The 21006-nt window shown below is 40.8% G+C and overlaps 1 protein-coding gene across 2 annotated transcripts in view; it reads left to right on the top strand.

Annotated features, from left to right (window-relative positions):
* The window catches only part of elovl8b (ELOVL fatty acid elongase 8b), a 106007-nt gene extending 88282 nt beyond the window's left edge, over positions 1 to 17725 (top strand). For both annotated transcript variants that reach the window (XM_087990550.1, XM_043699059.2), the window contains 3 exons: positions 1830 to 1944; positions 4085 to 4212; positions 11699 to 17725. In XM_087990550.1, the coding sequence (XP_087846676.1) occupies positions 1830 to 1944; positions 4085 to 4212; positions 11699 to 11866 (411 nt within the window). In that variant the 3' untranslated portion in view covers positions 11867 to 17725. The remainder of the gene's footprint in view (positions 1 to 1829; positions 1945 to 4084; positions 4213 to 11698) is intronic.
* Positions 17726 to 21006: the final 3281 nt, after the last annotated feature.

The following is a 21006-nucleotide window of genomic DNA, read 5'->3' as shown; positions in this document are numbered from 1 at the left end:
CTTCAAAGAGGTTTTTGAATTGGAAACTAACATTCACAATTCAATTACTAATTGACCAAGTGTGCCGTTGGAGGTTTTATTTTGGAACTTCACTTTTTTCCAATTTGCAGTGATTAGTGAATGCACCTCTGGCACAATAGTACTAACCCATGCTGACAATAAAACTGCGTGTGCCATGGTACTTACCATATATGAATAAATGACTAATAATCGATTGAGTGTAATTCATTAGGACAATGTCACTGCTTTCACTGCTTCTGGCAAGGTACTATTATTGAGCGTGCATTAATTTGGCTGAGACAACTAACCAGTACACTTATAACTCGTGACTTGATACAGTATGGTTGATTCTCACTTAAAAGTGAAAAATGCTTTCAAGCTCTATTCTCGGACTGGCACCACTAAAATAGGCTGGAGATGAGAGTTAATGCCCCAAATGCTTTTTGAACTGAATATTAAATGATGCTATGCTATTGAAAGGTGACCAAAGGTTTTCAGTGTCCTGACCAGCATTCCACTGGTTACATATTCCGCCAAAAATAAATGAACAAGTCACTCAACACATGGCTTCTTGTGAAGATTTTTCTGTGTAAAATGGCTGCCCTATTTACATGTAGAATAGTTGCTACAATTCAATGACTTTTACTTTTGTTCAGTGCTATGAGATTGTTGCTAAAGGAAGCAGTGAAGTGCTGTACAATTGCAATTTTTATTCGTCGTACTTTGACGTGCAAATACAGTTTGAGCTTCTTTTCTAAACCTGGTTCATCCATGTTTTTGAGATAACTTCAACTGCTGTTGGAACAGAATGGAAACTTGTCGATTACATGATCAAACCTGAAATTAGTATTCTTTGCCAGTAATAGTATGGTGAATTGGATGCCTGCTTATTTGGGATCGCTTTTGATAAGAGAGTTCATATCCTGGCTATGAATGTTAATTCAAAGCCAAAAAAAATTAATTAGCACCATCTAAAATTCAGGACTTGGCTTATGGACAGGGAGAATGAGCTGCAAACTTGTTACTTTTTGCACATTAGTGTTGCATTGCATGCATTTGCATATGTAACCATGATAATTAAGAGAACTCTATAAATGCATCTGCTTACTAATATTGTTTACTATCTGGTAAAGTATGCTGTGAAATAAAAAAAAATTGAATGACATCAGTTATGCCATAGCATTTTTAATGAATGTTCTAAGCATGTTTTTCAATTGCCATGCTGCTAAATTATTTTGACATTCATCTCTGTGGAGTACTATGCAAGAAGAGACTGAACGTAATCCTATTAGAAATTTAATCTCCCAGTGTGAAATATGATTTTCATGGCTTCAAAATGGAATTTGAATAAAATCAATACTAATATCTCCTTGGAGATATTACACTTAAAAAAAAAAATGCTTTATATAGACTAACATTATTAATGGCATTGGCCTGGTGATAGACTAGTCTGTCTGTCTGAGATAATTATAGAGCATCCTAAATAATATACTGTACATCAAATCTAATGAACGTTATAGTCCTGAATTTAACATCATTGTGAATGAAGTAATGTTGATTCCAACTTACTCTTTGCACCAATCTAGAATTTTTTTGTCAGTTTTCAGAAAAGCAACATAAAAATTGACTGTTCTCTTGTTTCGTCTCTCACTGCGACCATTCAACGTTTTTGTTCATTGCCAAGAGGTGACAAGGGGCGAAGCAGAATGGATTAACTATTTTATCTCCCTTGAACCTGCATTGTGGATCCTACAAGTTTCCATCCTTTTTTTCATCATTTCCGCAGCCCTTTTGACTCCTTTTTTTTTGTCTTGTTTTCTTTTGGACAGATATTTTTCATTCTGAGGAAAAAGTATAATCAGATCACATTTCTTCATGTTTATCACCATGGTACAATGATTTTCAACTGGTGGGCTGGAGTGAAGTATGTACCAGGGGGTCAGTGTAAGTATTCAACTTGTGGCCAACAGGACAAATACAGCTTTATGAAAAACCTTTTACATGAAGTGCTCAGTTATTGACTTTTCAAATCAAATTTTACGAGAATACTTTAAAATTAAAATTATTTGCAAGTAACATCTTCCATTGCATCATTTTTAAACTGGAGCGCGTTATCAGCAGAATTGTTGGCAAATATCCTGGTGTTTTATAATCAACGTATTCGGGTCTCTCAGTGCTGTTGTAGAGCAGAAACAACTTGAGCAAAATATCTGTAATGTTAGAGGTATACTGTTCAGTGCCTTTTTAACCACGTTGGCCCTTTGAAAGCATTGTCCAAATTAATGCCATGATTTCTGCCCATGACCGGCCAGAGGAAACAGTCTCTTCCTACTAATATGATCAAAACTTCTCATAAATTTGAATTCTTCTGTTTAGGTTCTAATGAGGAACAGCCTCAGTTTCTCCATTTAACTATATATTTAAACTTACTCATTTCTGAGAAGTTTCCTTTGCCCTCTCCATAGGGCTTGATTTCTAAGCACTTATTCACTCTGTCTTTACTTGGAGGCTGCCAGTCTCTTGTGTTTCAGTGCAGAGGGAGAGGCAGGCAGCTTATCACAGTGGGGAGTGCTACACAGAAAGAGAGTGGATATGTTGCTGTAAAGCACAGGACTACATCAGTGACCCCCTACAGCAAGAATCAACAGCTTGCATGGCAAACACGCTGCACGTGCTTCAAGTAAATAGCCATGTGTGAAATTCAAAGGGGACTGGACGGTAATGTGTTAAAGGGCATTAGTCAAGGGGTACTGCTGCATCATAAGTTCAGATCAGGGGCATACTCAATTCCAGTCTGGGTGGTTGGCCACTGTCTGTCAAGTACTTGGTGCTATCAGAATGTAATGACCTGTGACCTTGAAATCCAGGAATTGGGCCACTATCACCCCTGTCAGTGAAGTTCACCTCGTCACAGAATTCAGGTAGGTAGGTCAGTCAGGGTGGTGTGGACACATCAGTCTAGGGGGTTTAGCCACATTTCTTCCTGCAATGTGACAAAGGGAGAGTTTGAATTTGTTCGACATGGATAGAAGAGCAATGAATGGTAATGCAGGAGAGGTGATGGATGGCCCCCGGTGAGTCAATAGAAAGCATAGAGGACGGAATAGGTTAGTTATTATGAGGTGAGTGAGGGCTGTTGACTTGGTGTGATACATGGAATAGTGAGAGGTGCAGTCCATGAGCCTTGGTGTGAGTGTGCAGTTGTAGAGCCCTCATGTGAGTGATGGCTCTAGGAACGTGGGATGGCAGAGAGAAGATGGTGGTACTTAGCCTTGTGATACACAGTAATCTTATTCCTGAACTGGTAGGTGTTTCTTTTAATTTAGGTTATTGCACTGTCTCTGGATGCTAACTGGGTCTAGGTTTCCTGGGTTTGGCCAGGTCTGCCCTCCCCTCCAAATCATTTCTCTCCTCTTCACCTCACCCCGGTAGGTGATAATGGTGAAGTCCAACAGTGTGAGGGGCAGTTCCTGGTTTGCCGTTTGGAAGTGGTGTGCAGTCAGGCTTTAAATAAAGTGCCTGTGGGATGAATGCAGAAGTTCACAGTAGTGGTGAGTGATCTGTTTCTGCTGCTATGCAGTTACGTAAGAAGGCTATCAAAGAGCTCCATAGTATAATTAATGAGTTGAAAAGCTCAAGCTTGTGTGAGACAAGTAGTTGTGAACTGTGGCAGACTAGACGCAATGACACAATGCTTTACCTGAGAATGAAAATATTCAGCCCAAAATTGTTACAGCACAGAAAGAAGCCATTCCACGCATTGTCTGCACCAGATTTTTGAAATAGCATTTCACTTACTGCCATTTCTTCTGTCTTCTCCATATTTTCCTGCACATTGTACTCATTATGTCAGCTGATGTGAAACTTCTTTCTCTGTTTTTCTAAATTATCTCCTAACTTTTCATTTCCAAATAAACAGAACATTGCAGCACAGGAAAGACCATTGGTTGCTGCTGGTTCTTTGTTTGAACAGATTGGCTGATAACATGACCATGAACCTTTGTCATGAAGAATGGAATTGTCCAGCTATTGACAAACTTGATCTCTTGTATAGCTGCAAGCAAATGTTCTTTCTTTTCTTCAGCCTTCTTCATCGGCTTGTTAAATTCCTTTGTTCATATTGTGATGTATCTATACTATGGAATTGCTGCAATGGGACCACACATGCAGAAGTACTTGTGGTGGAAGCGTTATCTCACTATGCTTCAGCTGGTAAGTTTGCTTCATATTCATATGGTGTGATTCTCTGTGGGGCTTTCATTCTACAAGTGAGCCAAAGACAATCTGCAAATATTTTTAAAAATCTGATAATATCTGAAATGTTTTAGACACTATGTTGTGCACCACAAGAATCTTCATACCTGAAAAGACATCTTATCCTTAAACAATACTTAAGCGACGCTACAAATGTGTATTTCAGTTGTGAAAATTTGCTGCGGGTCAGGCTTTTGCACTTTATTACAGCAAAAGAAATTGGCATTAAGAACATAGAAGCGGGAGTAGGCCATTCGATCCTCAAGTCTGCCCCACTGTTAACAAGATTTGTGGCTGATTTGGCCGAGGCCTTGGCTCCTTTTGATGCCATCTCCACAGAGCTGTCAACTACCTGGTATTTCAAAGATCTACTTAACTCCTGATTAAATACTCTATGATCTAGCCTCGATGAGGCTCATTGGGTTAGAGAATTCCAAATATTGACTGCCCTTTGGGAGAAAAAATTCCTTTGCATCTCAGTTTTAAATGAGCATCCCCTTCTACAATTATGTCCCCTTGTTTGAGATTCCCCCAGTAGGTGAAACATCTTCTCAACATCCACCCTGAGTCTTGCATCTTTCAGTAAGATTGCCCCTCAAGATTTAAACTGTAATGAATAAAGTTGAGAGTGTGGTGTCAGAAAAGCACAGTAGGTCAGGCAGCATCTGAGGAGCATGAGAGTCGACGTTTCGGGCAAAAGTCCTTCATCAGGATTGAGGCCTCATTCGTGAAGAAGGGCTTTTGCCTGAAACATCGGCATTCCTGCTCCTCAGTTAATCCTGACCTGCTGTGCTTTTCCAGCACCATACTGTCCCCAGCATCTGCAGTCCTCACTTTTGCCCTGTAATGAATAAAGACCTAACCTGTCTAGCTATTCCTCATATGTCAACCTCTTTCATCCTGGAATCAACCGAGTAATCTATTTTGAACAGCCTCCAAAGCCAGTGCATCCATTTTTCAATACAGGAGTCAAAGCTCTGCGTAATGCATCAAGCACAGCCTCACCAACACCCTGTCTTGTTGTAACAGGGTTAAAAATCTCTCAACACCAGGTTATAAGCCAACAGGTTTACTTGGAAACACTAGCTTTCGGAGTGCTGCTCCTTCACCAGGTGGTTGTGGAGGATAAGTTCGTAAGGCACAGAATTTATAGCAAAGGTTGTAACAAGACTTCCTTGTGTTTTTAACTTCAACTCCCTAGCATTAAAGGCCATAATTCTATTTGCCTTTTTTAATTACTTGCTGTATCTGCATGCTAATGTTTTGGATTTCATGTACATATCCCTCCAAACCTTTCCTATTCACAAACTTATTCAAATCTCTCTCAAACATTGTAAGTGTACCTACGTACAACAGTTTCTCTGGAAGTTCATTTCACACATAAACCACTCACTGTGTTAAAAGATTTGTCCCCATGTCCTTTTCTTAAAACTTTCTCCTCTTAACTTAGCAATATTCTCCCTAGTTTTGGATTCCCCCACCCGAGGGAAAAGACTATTGCTATTCACCTTATCTATGCCCCTCATGATCTTATAAACCTCAATAAGGTCCTCCCTTAACCTCCCATGCTCCAGTGAAAAAGTGCCCGTCTTTCCAGACTATGTTTATATCTCAAACCTCCATTCCTAGCAACAACCTGGTAAATATTTCCGAATCCTCTCCAGTTTAGTAATTTCCGTCCTATAGCAGGGTGACCAGAACAGCACACGAGTACTCATCAAGAGGACTCGTCAGCATCCTCTACAACCTCAACATGACGCCCAAACTCCTGTACTCAAAGGTCTGAACAATGAAGGCAAGCAAGCTAAATACCTTCCTTACCACACACTGTACCTGTGATGCAAATTTCAAAGAATTATGTACCTGAACCACTCTATCTCTCTCTGTTCTACAACATTACCCAGGGCCTACCATTAATTGTATAAGTCCTATCCTTGTTTGTTTTACCAAAATACAGTACCTCCCGTTTATCCAAATTTAAACATCTTCTGCCACTGCTCGGCCCATTGACTCAATTGCTCAAGATCCCTTTGTAATTAGATTAGATTCCTTACATTAGATTACATTCCTTACAGTGTGGAAACAGGCCCTTCGGCCCAACCAGTCCACACCGACCCTCCAAAGAGTAACCCACCCAGACCCATTTCCCTCTGACTAATGCACCTAACACTATGGGCAATTTAGCATGACCAGTTCACCTAATCTGCACATCTTTGGACTGTGGGAGGAAACCGGAGCACCCGGAAGAAACCCACACAGTAACGGGGAGAATGTGCAAACTCCACACAGACAGTCACCCAAGGCTGGAATCGAACCTGGGACCCTGGTGCTGTGAGGCAGCAGTGCTAACCACTGAGCCACCGTGCCGCCCTAAATCTTTAGATAACCTTCACTGTCCACTATACCACCAGTTTTGGTATCATCTGTAAACTTACTGACCGTGCTTCCTATATTCTCATCCAACTCATTCTTATAACCATAAGACATAGGAGTGGAAGTAAGGCCATTCGGCTCATCGAGTCCACTCCGCCATTTAATCATGGCTGATGGATATTTCAACTCCACTTATCCGCACTCGCCCCGTAGCCCTTAATTCCTTGCGAGATCAAGAATTTATCAATCTCTGCCTTGAAGACATTTAATGACCCGGCTTCCACTGCACTCCATGGTAATGAATTCCACAGGCCCACCACTCTCTGGCTGAAGAAATCTCTCCTCATTTAATTCTAAGGCTGTGCCCACGGGTCCTTGTCTCCCTGCCTAACAGAAACAACTTCCAAGTGTCCACCGTTTCTAAGCCATGCATTATCTAGTAAGTTTCCATTAGATCTTCCCTCAACTTTCTAAACTCTAATGAATACAATCCCCAGGATCCTCGGCCGTTCATCATATGTTAGGCCTACCATTGCAGGGATCATCCGTCCGAATCTCTGCTGGACGTGGTCCTGTGCCAGTATGTCCTTCCAAAATTGGACACAGTATTCTAAATGGAGCCTAACTAGAGCTTTATAAAGTCTCAGAAGCACGTTCCTGCTTTTATATTCTAACCCTCTTAAGATAAATGGCAACATTACATTTGCTTTCTTAATCATGGACTCAACCTGCAAGTTAACCTTTAGAGAATGCTAGACTAGCACTCCCAGATCCCTTTGTACTTCTGTTTTATTGATGTTTTCATCGTTTAGAAAATAGTCAATGTCTGTATTCTTCTTTCCAAATTGCAAGACCTCGCATTTGCTCCCGTTGAATTTCATCAGCCATTTCCTGGACCATTTTCCTGAACTGTCTAAATCTTTCTGCAGCCTCCCCACCTCCTCAGTACTACCTGCCTGTCCACCTAACTTTGTATCATCAGCAAACTTCGCCAGAATGGCCCCAGTCCCTTCATCTAGATCGTTAATACATAAAGTGAACAACTGCGGCCCCAACGCTGAACCCTGTGGGACACCACTTGTCATCAGCTGCCACTCTGAAAAAGAACCATTTATCCCAACTTTTTGCCATCTGCCAGACAGCCAATCCTCAATCCATGCCAGTAGCTCACCTTACTCAGCAGCCTCCCATGAGGCATGTTATCAAAGGTCTTTTGGAAGTTTGGATAGATAACATCTACTGGGTTTACCTGGCGTAACCTACTTAAGTCTTCAAAGGATTCTAACAGGTTTGTCAGGCATGACCTCCCCTTACTAAATCCATGCTGACTTGTTCTAATCCAACCCTGAACTTCCAAGAATTTTGAAATCTCATCCTTAACGATGGATTCTAGAATTTTACCAACAAACGAGGTTAGGCTAATCGGCCTATAATTTTTCATCTTTTGTCTTGATCCTTTCTTGAACAAGGGGGTTACAACAGCAATTTTCCAATCATCTCGGACTTTCCCTGACTCCCGTGACTTTTGAAAGATCACAACCAATGTCTCCACTATTTCTTCAGCCACCTCCCTCAGAACTCTAGGATGTAGCCCATCAGGGCCAGGAGATGTATCAACTTTTAGACCTTTTAGCTTTTCTGGCACTGTCTCTTTCGTAATGGCTACCATACTCAACTCTGCCCCCTAACGCTCCTTAATTGTTGGGATATTACCCATGTCTTCCACTGTGAAGACTGACGCAAAGTACTTAGGTTCTTCAGCCATTTCCTTATCTCCCATCACTAGCCTTTCAGCATCAATTTGGAGCAGCCCAATGTCTACTTTTGCCTCTCGTTTGTTTCTTATGTATTGAAAGAAATTTTTACCATCATTTCAAGTATTACTTGCTAGCCTACCTTCATATTTGATCCTCTCCTTCCTTATTTCTCTCTTTGTTATCCTCTGTTTTTGTAGTCTTCCCAATCTTCTGATTTCCCAGTGCTCTTGGCCACTTTATAGGCTCTTTCCTTTTCTTTGATACATTTCCTGACTTCCTTTGTCAGCCATGGCTGTCTAATTTCACCCTCCCCACCTCCCTGGATAATCTTTCTTTTCTTTGGGTTGAACCTCTGTACTCTATCCTCAATTACACCCAGAAACTCCTGCCATTGTTGCTCCACTGTCTTCCCCATTAGGTTCTGCTTCCAGATGCTTTTCATCAGTTCCTCTCTCATGCCCCTGTAATTTCTTTTATTTAACTGCAACACCATTCCATCCGATTTTCCCTTCCCTCTTTCGAATTGCAGACTGAACTCTACCATATTATGATCGCTGCCTCCTAAGTGTTCCCTTACTTTAAGATCTTTTATAAAGTCTGGCTCATTACATAGCACTAAGTCCAGAATAGCCTGCTCCTTGTGGCCTCCATCACAAGCTGTTCCAAAAAGCCATCCTGTAGGGAATTCATGAATTCCCTTTCTTTGGATCCAATGGCAACATTATTGACGCAGTCCACCTGAATATTGAAGTCCCCCATGATCACCGTGACGTTGCCTTTCTGACATGTCCTATCTATTTCCCAGTACATCTTGCGCCCCTGGTCCTAACCACCGTTAGGAGGTCTGTACATAACTCCTATTATGGTTTTTCATCTTTGTGGTTCCTCAACTCCACCCACACAGACTCCACATCATCTGACGCTATGGCATTCTGTGCCATAGATTTAATTTCATTCTTAACTAACAAGGCAACCCTGCCTCCTCTGCCCACCTCCCTATCTTTTCAATAAGTTGTGAATCCTTGGATGTTTAACTGCCAGTCCTGAACCCCCTGCAACCAAGTGTCTGTGATGCCTACCACATCATAATCATTCACGATGATTTGTGCCGTTAATTCATCTACTCTGTTACGAATACTACGGGCATTCAGGTAAAGTGCCTTAATGCTAAGTTTCTTATCATTATAAAGTTATCCTTCCTTTTTGCTGCATTCCTAGTCTGCTTCGAGCTTAAACCCACCTGCACATGTGTTATCCTGCTGTTTATCTTTCCATTTAACTCCATACTCCCTGTTGCTTTTGCTTTCCCTCCCCCTTGACTCATAAGTTTAAAGTCCCCGTGACCAGCCTATTTATCCTTTTTGCTCGAACACTGGATCCAGATCGGTTCAGGTGGAGACCGTCCCATCGGTACAGACCACCGTGACCATCGGTTTCAAAACTGATGCCAATGTCCAATGAAATGGAATCCCTCTTTCCCACACCAATCCCTTCGCCATGTGTTTACTTCCCTAATTTTCGTATGCCTATGCCAATTAGCACATGGCTTGGGCAGTAATCCAGAGATTATGGCCCTTGAGGACCTGCACTTCACTTCTCTTCCTAGTGCTTGATAATCTCCAAACAGGTCCTCCTTCCTAGCCTTGCCTATGTTGTTAGTCCCAATGTGGACCACAACAACTGGATCCTCCCCCCTCCTGCTCCAATATCCTTTCAAGCTGGTCAGAGATGTCCTGCACCCAGGCGCCTGGCAGGCAAAACACCATGCAGGACTCCTGATCTGGCTCACAAAGGATACTATCCGTCCTACTAATTATACAATCCCCTATAACAACTGCTTGTCTTTTTTGCTTCCCCTTCTTGAATGACCTTCTGCACTATGGTGCTGTGGTCAGCTGGCTCATCCTGTCCACAGCTCTTTTCCTCATCCATACAGGGAGCAAAAATCTCATACCTGTTGGACAAGGTCAAGGGCTGAGGCTTCTCCACTCCACTTCTGAACTCAGAATCCCCCTACCTGCCTCACTTACAGTCACACCCTGTTGTTCCTGATCACCGACTGAATTTGAATTACTTAATCTACCAGGTGTGACTGCCTCCTGAAACAAAATGTCCAAGTAACACTCCCCCTCCCAGATGTGCCGGAGTGTTTGAAGCTCAGATTCCGGATCATCAATTCTGATCTGGAGTTCTTTCAGCAACTGACACTTGCTGCAGATGTGGTCACTGCCGTTCACAATGGGATCAGCCAGCTCCCACATCGTACAGCTGCAGCACATCTCCTGCCCATCCATAACTCTTTATTTAATTAACTTTAACAATTTATGTATTAAATAATTTCTGGTACTTCTCTTGGTCTTATTCAATTAACAAATTAAACTTTTAATCAAGCCACACGATACGCAAGAAATATAAATTGAAAAGCCTGTTTAACAAACAGTCATTGCTGGAGAAACTCAGCAGGTCTGGCAGCATCTGTGGAGAGAAAGCAGAGTTAACGTTTCAGGACCAGTGACCCTTCTTCAGAACTTGCAACGTCCTGATCAGTTAACTTTGTTTTCACTCTGAGATGCTGCTCAACTTACTGAGTTTCACCAGCAGTTTCTGATTATGTTATGCTCTGTGTCTCCTCAAGTCACTAATATCCATAGTAAATAATTGAGGCCCTGGGCCTGATCATTGTGGCAGTCCACCACTTTCCAGTTTGGAAAAGACCTGGTAATCCTGACTCAGTCTTGTGTGTGTTAAGACTTCTCTGCGGTGTTAATGTGTCATTGCCTTTTCCGTTTTGCAAAGATAGTACTGACAACTATGGTCCTCTTACAGTGATCTCAAAATGTGCACTGTATGCTTGAATGCTGAATAGAAGTAACAGTTTCCAGCACTGTCAATTCTGTGCAAGTTGACAACCTGTCAGCAATGCTCCCTCTAAGCCATGGAATTGAAAGTTCTTGTATGAGCTGCTTAGCATTATCTCAATACATAACTGCACCAAAAATGGTAAAATACCTGTGTACTTAAACAAATCACCCATACACTATAGGAAAATGACAGGGTACATTGGCTGTAATGTATTGCCGTTGGGAGATGCGTGTTTGTGTATGAAGTGAAGTAGGCCCTCTTGCAATAAGCATTTAAAGAAAACATTGAAATAAATGGAAAAATAGAAATAACTGGTAATATCTAGTAGGTTTAGTATCTCAAAGATGGATTCATACTTTGAGTGGGCCCAGGAAAGCTCTGGAGTACAGAGTAAGCCTTACAAGACAAGTAACAAATATGCTGACATTCCCTTTTTTGTTTTTGAATTCTAGCTTCAGTTTATTGGAATCGCTGTGCACACCTCCTATAATCTTTTCACGGACTGTGACTTCCCAGATGGATTTAACCTTTTTGTATTCATCTACATCATCACCATCATTATCCTCTTCAGCAACTTCTACTATAAAACGTATATACAGAAAAAGATCAAAAAAGCATAAATTTTGAAAAGACTGTCTTTAGTTTGTTTAATGACTTGGGAATATCTGTGTCAAAGTTCTCACGATAAACGCGCGTTTGTTTCATATCACAAGAAAGGTTAAAATGCATTCTTTGTCATTGTAGAAAACCTGCTGTGTTAAATATTGCTGCCGTCATTGTTATTTGTGTCTCTACTTTGAAGTTCCCTCTTACAGCTCATAATAATCACCTTGTAATAGGTCACCATTTAATTATTTAAAATTTAAAGCAAGTGCTTTGGCCAAGTTTATTTGACAGCTCTGTAATAAACAGATCTCCAGTTCCATAGGATCTATCTGGTTGTGTTCTGTTGTGGATTTCACCTTTTGCTACTGATTTTCCTCCATGTCAGGCACTGTTCTGTAATAGCTTGGGCATGAAAGTTTGCTTTGCTCTCTTGGTACAGATGGCTGTCCTGATGAGAAGTGGTGGCATGGGGTGGTAGTGGTAGTGACACCTCATTTACTTCACAGTGCTGCAATTGAAGCTGGAACAGTTGAGAGGCAGCACTGTAAGATAAAAATGAGTTGTTTCATTTGACTGCTGCAGAGCAATTTGGACTTTGCTACTGTTGCCAGGGGATCGTCATGCATTATTTTCTTAATTCATGATTGTGATTCTTGTAACTTTCTTGAACCATGGTGCAAAGGTGCTCTTGGGTAATTCATTTTTCCAGCGAAATTTCAGTTATGCCCATTCATCTGTGACCACATGTCAATTTACCATCCATTCATCTGTGACCACATGTCACTCATAAAATCTTCACTGTACCTTTTTAACTGCGTGTTTTACTATATTTAATTAGATTTCAGTGGATTGTTCCCTTTCACAACTCAATTTTGTTCATATTCAGTTGACTTGCGCAGAGCCCTCTCTTCCCTCCTGGTACATCTTTGTGAAGCAAAATACAAAGCTATCAAATTAATGCTGCTGCCACAAATATTTTTCTTCTCTGGGTTTGGGTTGGACATTTAACATTTTAGAGCATGTTGAAAGATGATTAGAAGTCATAGTGAGAAACTCTGCAACTGTTTTTGTTTTAAGCTGCATTTTGTATGTGCTTCTTCAATGTACGGGCATTTCACCAAAAAGGCTGCCACTGTTCGAGGTTCCCTTTTCCAACCTCTCAAAACAGCTCACATTACAGGAAAATTTGTTTTGTAAAAGGGGAATAACTGGTATCTTAAGGAAGCAACACATAGATTTTGATCATTTGTACCTATTCATACAAGTACTCAAGTGCCAACCTTTGTTTAGTAGACCTCTAGTGTAGTGTTTTCTAATTTACATGATTATGAGCTGTTTTCTATTGAGCTGAGACACAAGTGACCTATTTGCACTGTTAGCTTTATGAGGCATTTAAGAATATTTTTATTGCATAAGATTCTTTTCTATCTTGCACCTCTCCCATTTGTGAAGGGATGACATGAGGGGATAACATTAACAGTGATCATCATTCCATCCTCAGTGTACAGTTATTTTTTTGTATCTAATCAGGCTTAATGCTGAGGGATATACTGACACCATGTGAGTGTTGCCAATCAGAATATATGTTATTCTTCTTGAGTTGCGATAACCTTATTCTTCGTTTCACTTGTGGTTGACTTGACTGGAAAATGGCACTTCTTCAAAAAGGACTGCATTGTATTTGATCCCTCAGTAAACAGAAAGCTCAATCATTCTCTTGCACGAGCAAAAGATATTTTTATACTAAATAATGTAAACATACTTTAACTCCTTAATTGCTGATTTAAAAGATAAACCCTAAAATCTTAGTGAAACATCATTCTAATTGGATCCCTATTTTTCTACTAGACTTATAAATGTAGATGTTTTATTAATGATTAGGTTTAATCCCCAGTCTCTCCTGTGCTGGTTATTTTCAGTTTTGGTGTTAAAAGTACTTGCAGTTTGTCTCCATGATCCTGAGCTAGTGACCAGGAAGTCAGGGACAGCAGAAAAACAAAACCAAGCATACGATGTAGTGAAGATTAGTGGGAAGCCAGAAGATTTGGAAGCCTTTTAAAAACAAGTAGAGAACAAATAAATAACAATAATGGGAGGAAAAGATGAAATGTGAGGATAAGTTAGCTGGTAATATAAAAGAAGTTTGCAAGAGTTTTAGATATATTAAAGGTAAATGAGAGGCAGGAGTGGACATTGGACTGCTGGAAAATGAGGCTGGAGAAGGAGTAATAGATAACAGAGAAATGGCAGAGGAACTGTATATGGTTTACATCAGTCATTGTAAACATACCAGAACTTTTGAGAGTCAGAGGGCAGAAATGAGTGTAGTGGTCATCAATGTGGAGAAGGTGCTGGGGAAGCTGAAAGGTCTGAAGTTATTTAAATTACCCGGACTGTATGGGCCAGACTGCAGGGTTCTGAAGAGATCACTGAGGAGATGGTGAAGGCTTTAATGGTGATCTTTCAGGACTCATTGGAGTCAGGGAGGATCCCAAAGACTGGAAAATGGCTATTGTAACACTCCTGTTTAAGAAGGGAGGGAGGCAGAAGATGGGAAATCATAGGCCAATTAGCCTATCTCGGTCGTTGGTAAGAATTTTGTGTCCGTCATTAAGGCTAAGATTGCAGAGTACTTGGAAGTGCATGATAAAATAGGGCTGAGTCAGTATGGCTTCATCAAGGGAAAGTCATGCCTGATTAAATCTTTTAGAATTCATTGAGGAGGTAATGAGCAAGTCGACAGTGGATGTGATCTATTTGGATTTCCAGAAGGTCTTTGACAAAGTGTTGCACGGGATACTGCCAAATAATGTAAAAGTCCATAGTGTTAGGAGCAAGGTACTGACATGAATAGAGGATTGGCTGACTGGCAGAACTTGGGGAATGGAAATAAAGGGGGCTTTTCAGGAGGGCAGCAGTGATTAGTGGAGTTCCACAAAGATCAGTGATGGGACCACAACTATTCATGTTATACACTAACAATCTGGGCCAAGAAACTGAGGGCATTTTGCTAAGTTTGCAGATGCCACAAAGATAAGTGGAGGGACAGGAAGTGTTAAGGAGATGAGAAGGCTGCAGAAGGACTTGGGCAGGTTGGAAGAGTGGGCCACTTTCTCATCCTTTCTCTTGTGTCACATTCTCAAGTCTTTGACTCGTGGTCTGCCATTCCTTTTGTTATCTACTCTGATCTACTGTGGTTTCCTGAGTATATTACTTTCATTTGTGCTTTGGCCCCTTCACCAGTATTTCTCATTCATTCATTGGTGTCAACATCCTTTCCCCTTTTGTGACAATTTGCGACACTGAATATGTTTTAAAAAAAAGGGAATACTGTGACTTACTGAAGTATTTGATCAAATTCTAACAATGAACAATGGAGTGCCTTGTTTAAACATTAGCTGAAAGCAGAATTGAGCTTTTCTCTAATGCTTGTAGTTCTCCATTACTTATCAGAAAGTCTGCTAAAACTTAAATTTGATGGTCAAATGGCAGAATGGTGAGTTGCTAGAGGACAACCGACGACAGTGGAATCAAACGCTAAATAAGTAGGTGGTCTTGCAGCATCTGTGGAGAGAAAGCAGTTAATGTTTCAAGTCCAATGAGCTAAGAAAGGTCACTGAACTCCAAATGTTAATTCTGCTTTCTGTCCGCAGATGCTGCCAAGCCTGCTGAACTTCTCCAGCAATTTCTGTTTTGGTTTTAAACTTCCAGCTTCCGCAATATTGTTTCATTTATACCTAACTAAATTGTCATTGCTGTATGAGATGAAAATTGTTGGGAAGATTGTAGTCCAACTATTTTCTCTCATTGGGCTTCTACACTCCTTTGTCTGAAGACTAGTACTAATAACCAAACAAGAAGTTAGAGAGCTGACTTAACATGCGACTTGCATATTTATGAGATATAGGTGAGAAGTATAAAAAACCTCTAAATTCAAATGAAAATATATATATTGTGGGTGGGTTGTTTGGGGGGGAGTAAACACTATCCTTTAATTTGATTACAGTACATAATGAAATTTATTAAGAAAAGGACCTCTAAAGCATTAGTGTTACTTGATTTGCAATTGATACTAATCGAGAACTAATTTTAAGCATGACCTTTTTGTGTTTTTATTGTTTGTACCTGAGGTGGGCATCTTCTATGTTCTTTATAAGTCTTGGTTGTTGAGCATTTGCATGCTCAGGTGACTACTTCAGAAATACTAACTACTGCTACGAAGAAAACATTAACCATTTATTGATTTGCAAACAGATATCAGCAGACAATCTGGAGGGAACCAAACGTGTCCCACAGAAGCCTATTTAACCTAACTTAAAAAAAATTGACTGATCTAAATTCCATTTGCACTGTTTCCTTATTTCAATTTACAGCAATTTCATTTTTAATTTTTACTCTACTGCAAAGTAGAAGAAAATGTAAATTACCTTCTCTACCGAATAGTGAAAGATGAAGTGTTTGACTAGAAAATAATATGGTGGAAATGTCCTGCCAGATGCTGTCCAGCTAACTTTGCACTTATAGCAATGATGCACAATGCCCTGCTGAATGGTTTTTAGCTGGTGCTGAACGCACTTTCTTTTGAGAAAATCAACCCGGTAGTGATCTCCAAAAAAAAATGAAGCTGGTGATTTTCTTTGTGAATATGTCCACTGTAACCAAAGCTATTTTCACTGGATCTTTTTTGCTTTCCTTTTTCCCTCCCTCAAAAATGCCAGGCAGAACATTGTTGTCCTTGCATGCTCTTGAGATCTGAATTGCTAGTGCTCCTGACTTAATACAAGTAAGAAGACATCAATTAATTCACTCCACTAGTACCCCGTGGACATGTGAAACTTGACACTGAGACATTTCAGCACCCTATGACGTTCTGAAGGCTGCTCCTGTGGATGATCATATCAGAATTTTGGCCTTTCATGGTCTAAGAACAATACATTATGGCCCCCAAAATCAAAAGACATTGTGCAGCAGCATCATCTTAAGCTATTGAGAGACTGGGTGCTTGAATGCTGGCTTAGTTCATGCAAGGAATGCTGCTGGTAAAACTGGCAGGCTAAGGCATTGCTGAGCCCTGCATTAATTCATGATACGTCCTGAAATTGTAAACTGAGAATCAAAGTTGTCATCATACTGTGTATACAATTTATATGATACAGGTAGTTCAGGTGTGCTCAGAGTCAGCGGTGTGTTAACAGAATTAAGCCTTTTATGTCCCAGGAGTCTCAACAATGCTGCTTACCATAGCAATCCCCTAAGCAAATTTTAGGGAAAGGCTAGTACCAAAACCACAATTGCCTTTAACAATTTTATCAAAGTGTAATAGTATTTTGTGATTTGTTAAATTTGAATGATTGTAAATATTTGTGATTTTTTTTAAAAAGAGTTTGTACTGATAATTGCACTTGAAAATTAACAAAATGTTACAAATGTAATATTAAAGCTGCAGGACTTGTATAATAAATGCTGATAGCTATCCTCAGTCTAGGTTTGTATGGAAAAAGGCTTTTGTCCTCCTTTCTCTTGACTTTTCATTTTCTTGATCAATATACATTAATCTCTGCTAGAGATGATTGCAAGAGACAGCAGATGCCTTTTGTGAGTTCCTCCACTGTTACTTGAACTACCTGTCCTGGTATGAACCAAAGTGGAATTCCAGCCAATAGTTATTATTTTCTCCTGTTCTTTTGATTGCAGCCCTTGTTTAGAGTGGCTAATGTTTGCTGAGGCTAATGCTAATCTTTCCAAAAGGTTTAAGTTGAGTTTTGTGTTTTGTTACATTATGTTGCATGCTAATATTTTGCATTTAACTGGAGTTGTTTGTTTAATGGCCTGTTACATTTCCAAGTTCCTGAATAAAAGCTGATCATTCATTCCATTTTGGTCCTGTGATACTTGTATATGTGCCTTAATATAGTAAATTAATGTCATTCATTCATCTTGTTGAGTACCAGCTGTCTAAGCATGCACATCCTACTTGAAATACCGTTTGTAGCATTTAATTTACCTGTGTTAATTAGGACACTGTAATTTCTTATTAGCTTTTAAATTCAACTTAAAGTATGCTAGTTTTACGGAGGTCATGGTAGGGCACAAGCTTGCATTCACTTTCTGTGCAAGTAGCAGCAAAGTGTTTCCCAGTGGATAAGAGGCCAAGTATTTATACAGTTAAATGCAGTAGTTCCTGTCATGATTTTGTTGACAGAACTTTCATCCACTGTTTTGATATAAATTAAGGGAAGTATTTTGCATGTTGATGTCTTAACATGTGCTTTATTTGCCAAGACAAGAACCTTCGGCCTCAGACTGATTCAGTATAATTCGCTGGAACCTGCATAAGTATCTGAAACGTGGGCTACTTTTAATTGGTTTATAATAGTTACATGGAATGATTATAAGCCTGTAATCCAAAAGCACAAGTGATATTGTGGTGTAAGTTGCCAAGAAAATGGAATGTACGTTAGCTGTAATATTTCTCACTTGTGACCTTATTTATGGCATTTCTGACTTCCAAGGTATTCAAAAACCAAAAGAGTAAGTAAAATGAGTGTTGATTCTCTAGAGAGTAAGGATGGGAAGTTTGAGAGATTTTCATAATAGTGGATACAATCAACCTTCCAGTCGATCAATATTGATGAGCTTGATCCATTTAGTCAGAGTCACAGACCCAAAAACAACAAATGATGGAGATCACAGTGGGTCAGACAGCATCCATGGAGAGAGAGCAAGCTAACATTTTGAGACTGGATGGCTCTTAATCAGAGCTGAAGTAAAGTGTGGAGGGGGTAGCATTTATGCTGTTGTTGGAAGATGGGAGTTGTGCGGTATAGAGTGCTGGGGAGAAAGGATGTTGATAGTTCAGATTAAATGATCAGAATATGAGAATGGTAAAACAATGGTGTGTCTAACTTGAAAGATCAGACCATCCCACTGGGCTGGTGGGTGGGGAGAGAGGGCATGAAGAGAATGTAACAAGTAAAGCGAAAAGAAAGGGAAGGAATCGAAGTTGGTTCACAATAAAAGGTGTTGAGCTCAATATTAAGTCCAGAAGGCTGTAAAGTGCCGAGTCTGAAGATAAAAATCACACAATACCAGGTTACAATCCAACAGGTTTATTTGGAAGCACTAGCTTTCGGAGCGCTGCTCCTTCATCAGGTGGTTGTAAAGACCTGATTCTCCACAACTATCTGATGAAGGAGCAGCGCTCTGAATGCTAATATTTCCAAATAAACATGTTGGATTATAACCTGACGTTGTGATTTTTAACTTTGTCCACTCCAGTCCAACACCAGTTCCTCCACATTATAGTCTGAAGATGAGATGTTACTCCTCCAGTACTGGAGCACTGCAGGATGCCGAGGACAGACACGTGGGCATGTAAGCAGGATGCTATGTTAAAATGACTGGCTATGGGAAGGTCAGATTCTTGCTTGTGTACAGACCGGAGGTGTTCTGCAAAAGGGTCACAGATTCTGCATTTGGTTTCTCCAATGTAGAGTAAGCTTCATTGGGTGCAGTGAATGCAGTACACAAAGTTGGAGGAGGTACAGGTAAAAGTCAATTAAATGTGAAGCTGGGAAAAGCACAGCCAGTCAAACAGCATCAGAAGAGCAGGAGAGTTGATGTTTTGGGCAGTTCCCTTCATCAGGACTGGTTGGGGGAAGGGGCTGAGAAATAAATGGAGGCACGGGGTTGGGCTGGGGAAATGGTAGGTGGATGTAGGAAGAAGGTGATTGTGATTGGTCAGTGGGAAGGGTGGAGCAGATAGTGGAAGGAAGATGAATAGGTTAGGTGAGGTCAAAGGGCAGGGTAGAGAAAAAGGGTTATTGGTGACTTCTGTGTTGAGGCCCAACATCTTCCATCTTTCTTCCCACCTATCCTCTCCACCCTTCCCACTGACCAATTGCAATTATGTACCTGCATCCACATATTGCTGTCCTACCAACATTTCCCCCAGCCCCATTCACCTCCCCCATTTATTTGTTACCTCCTTCCCTTTCCCCAGTCCTGATGAAGTGTCCTGACTGAAACATCAACTCCCCTCCTCTGCTGGTTGACCTGCTGTGCTTTGTCCAGCTCCACATTTTATTGGCTCTGGCTTTTCAGCATTTGTAGTTCTCACTATCTTCAAGGTCCAGGTGAAAGACTGCTTCATCTGGAAAGTGTGTTTGACCCTTGGATGGTGAGCAGGGACGAGGTGAAGGGCAGGTGTTGCACCTTCTGCGGCCACGTGGGAAGATGCTGGGGAGCGGGTTGGTGTTGGTAGTGGAATGGACTTACGTTTTCTGGAGGGAATGATTCCTGTGAAATGCAGACGGGGGGGTGGGAAGATGTGTTTGATGATGTCATTCTACTCGTCTGAAATGGTGGGTGAGATGAAAAGTGAGGAGAAGGGGAACCTGATCACACTGTTGTGTGTGATAGTCATGGGCAAAGGTGGAAGCATGGGTGATAGGCCAGATCCAGTTGAGGGCCTTGTCAACCTGGAAACCATGCTTATGGAAGAAACAAGCCATATCTGTAGTGCTGTTTTGGAAAGTGGCATCATCTGAACAAATGTGCTGCAGACAAAGGAACTCTGAGAGTGGGATGGAATCCTTGCAGGACTTGGGGTGTGGAGGGCTGAAGTGAAGGTAATATCCGGGGTCCATGGTTTTGTAGTGGTTGGCAGTGGACAGTTGATTCCTTGAAACGGAAACAGAAAGGTCAAGTAAAGGAAGGGAGGTGTCGGAAATGCAAGACTGAAAGTTACAGAGGGATGGAAATTGAAAACAAAAGGAACAAATTTTTTCAAGGTCCTGGTGGGAGCATGAAGCATCACCAAAGTCCACGCTGACCAGATATCCTAAATAAATCTAGTCTCATTCACCAGCATTTGACCCATATCCCTCTGAACCCTTCCTATTCATAAACCCATCTAGCTCCCTTTTAAATGTTGTAATAGTACCAGCCTCCTCCACTTCCTCTGGCAGCTCATTCCATACATGCACCACTTCTGTGTGAAAAAGTTGCCCCTTAGGTCCCCTTTAAATCCTTTCCCTCCTACCTTAAACTTATGTCCTCTAGTTTTGGACTTCCCACCCTTGTGAAAACATTTTGTCTATTCACCCCATCCATGCCCCTCATGATTTTATAACTCTCTACAAGGTTACCCCTT

The sequence above is a fragment of the Chiloscyllium plagiosum genome, unplaced genomic scaffold (assembly GCF_037043375.1).
Source record: "Chiloscyllium plagiosum isolate Xiang-an unplaced genomic scaffold, Cpla_swu_hap1 HiC_scaffold_9, whole genome shotgun sequence".
Lineage (NCBI taxonomy): Eukaryota > Metazoa > Chordata > Chondrichthyes > Orectolobiformes > Hemiscylliidae > Chiloscyllium > Chiloscyllium plagiosum.
The sequence above is the reverse complement of the archived record's forward strand: the minus strand, read 5'-3'. Positions and strand labels throughout refer to the sequence as shown.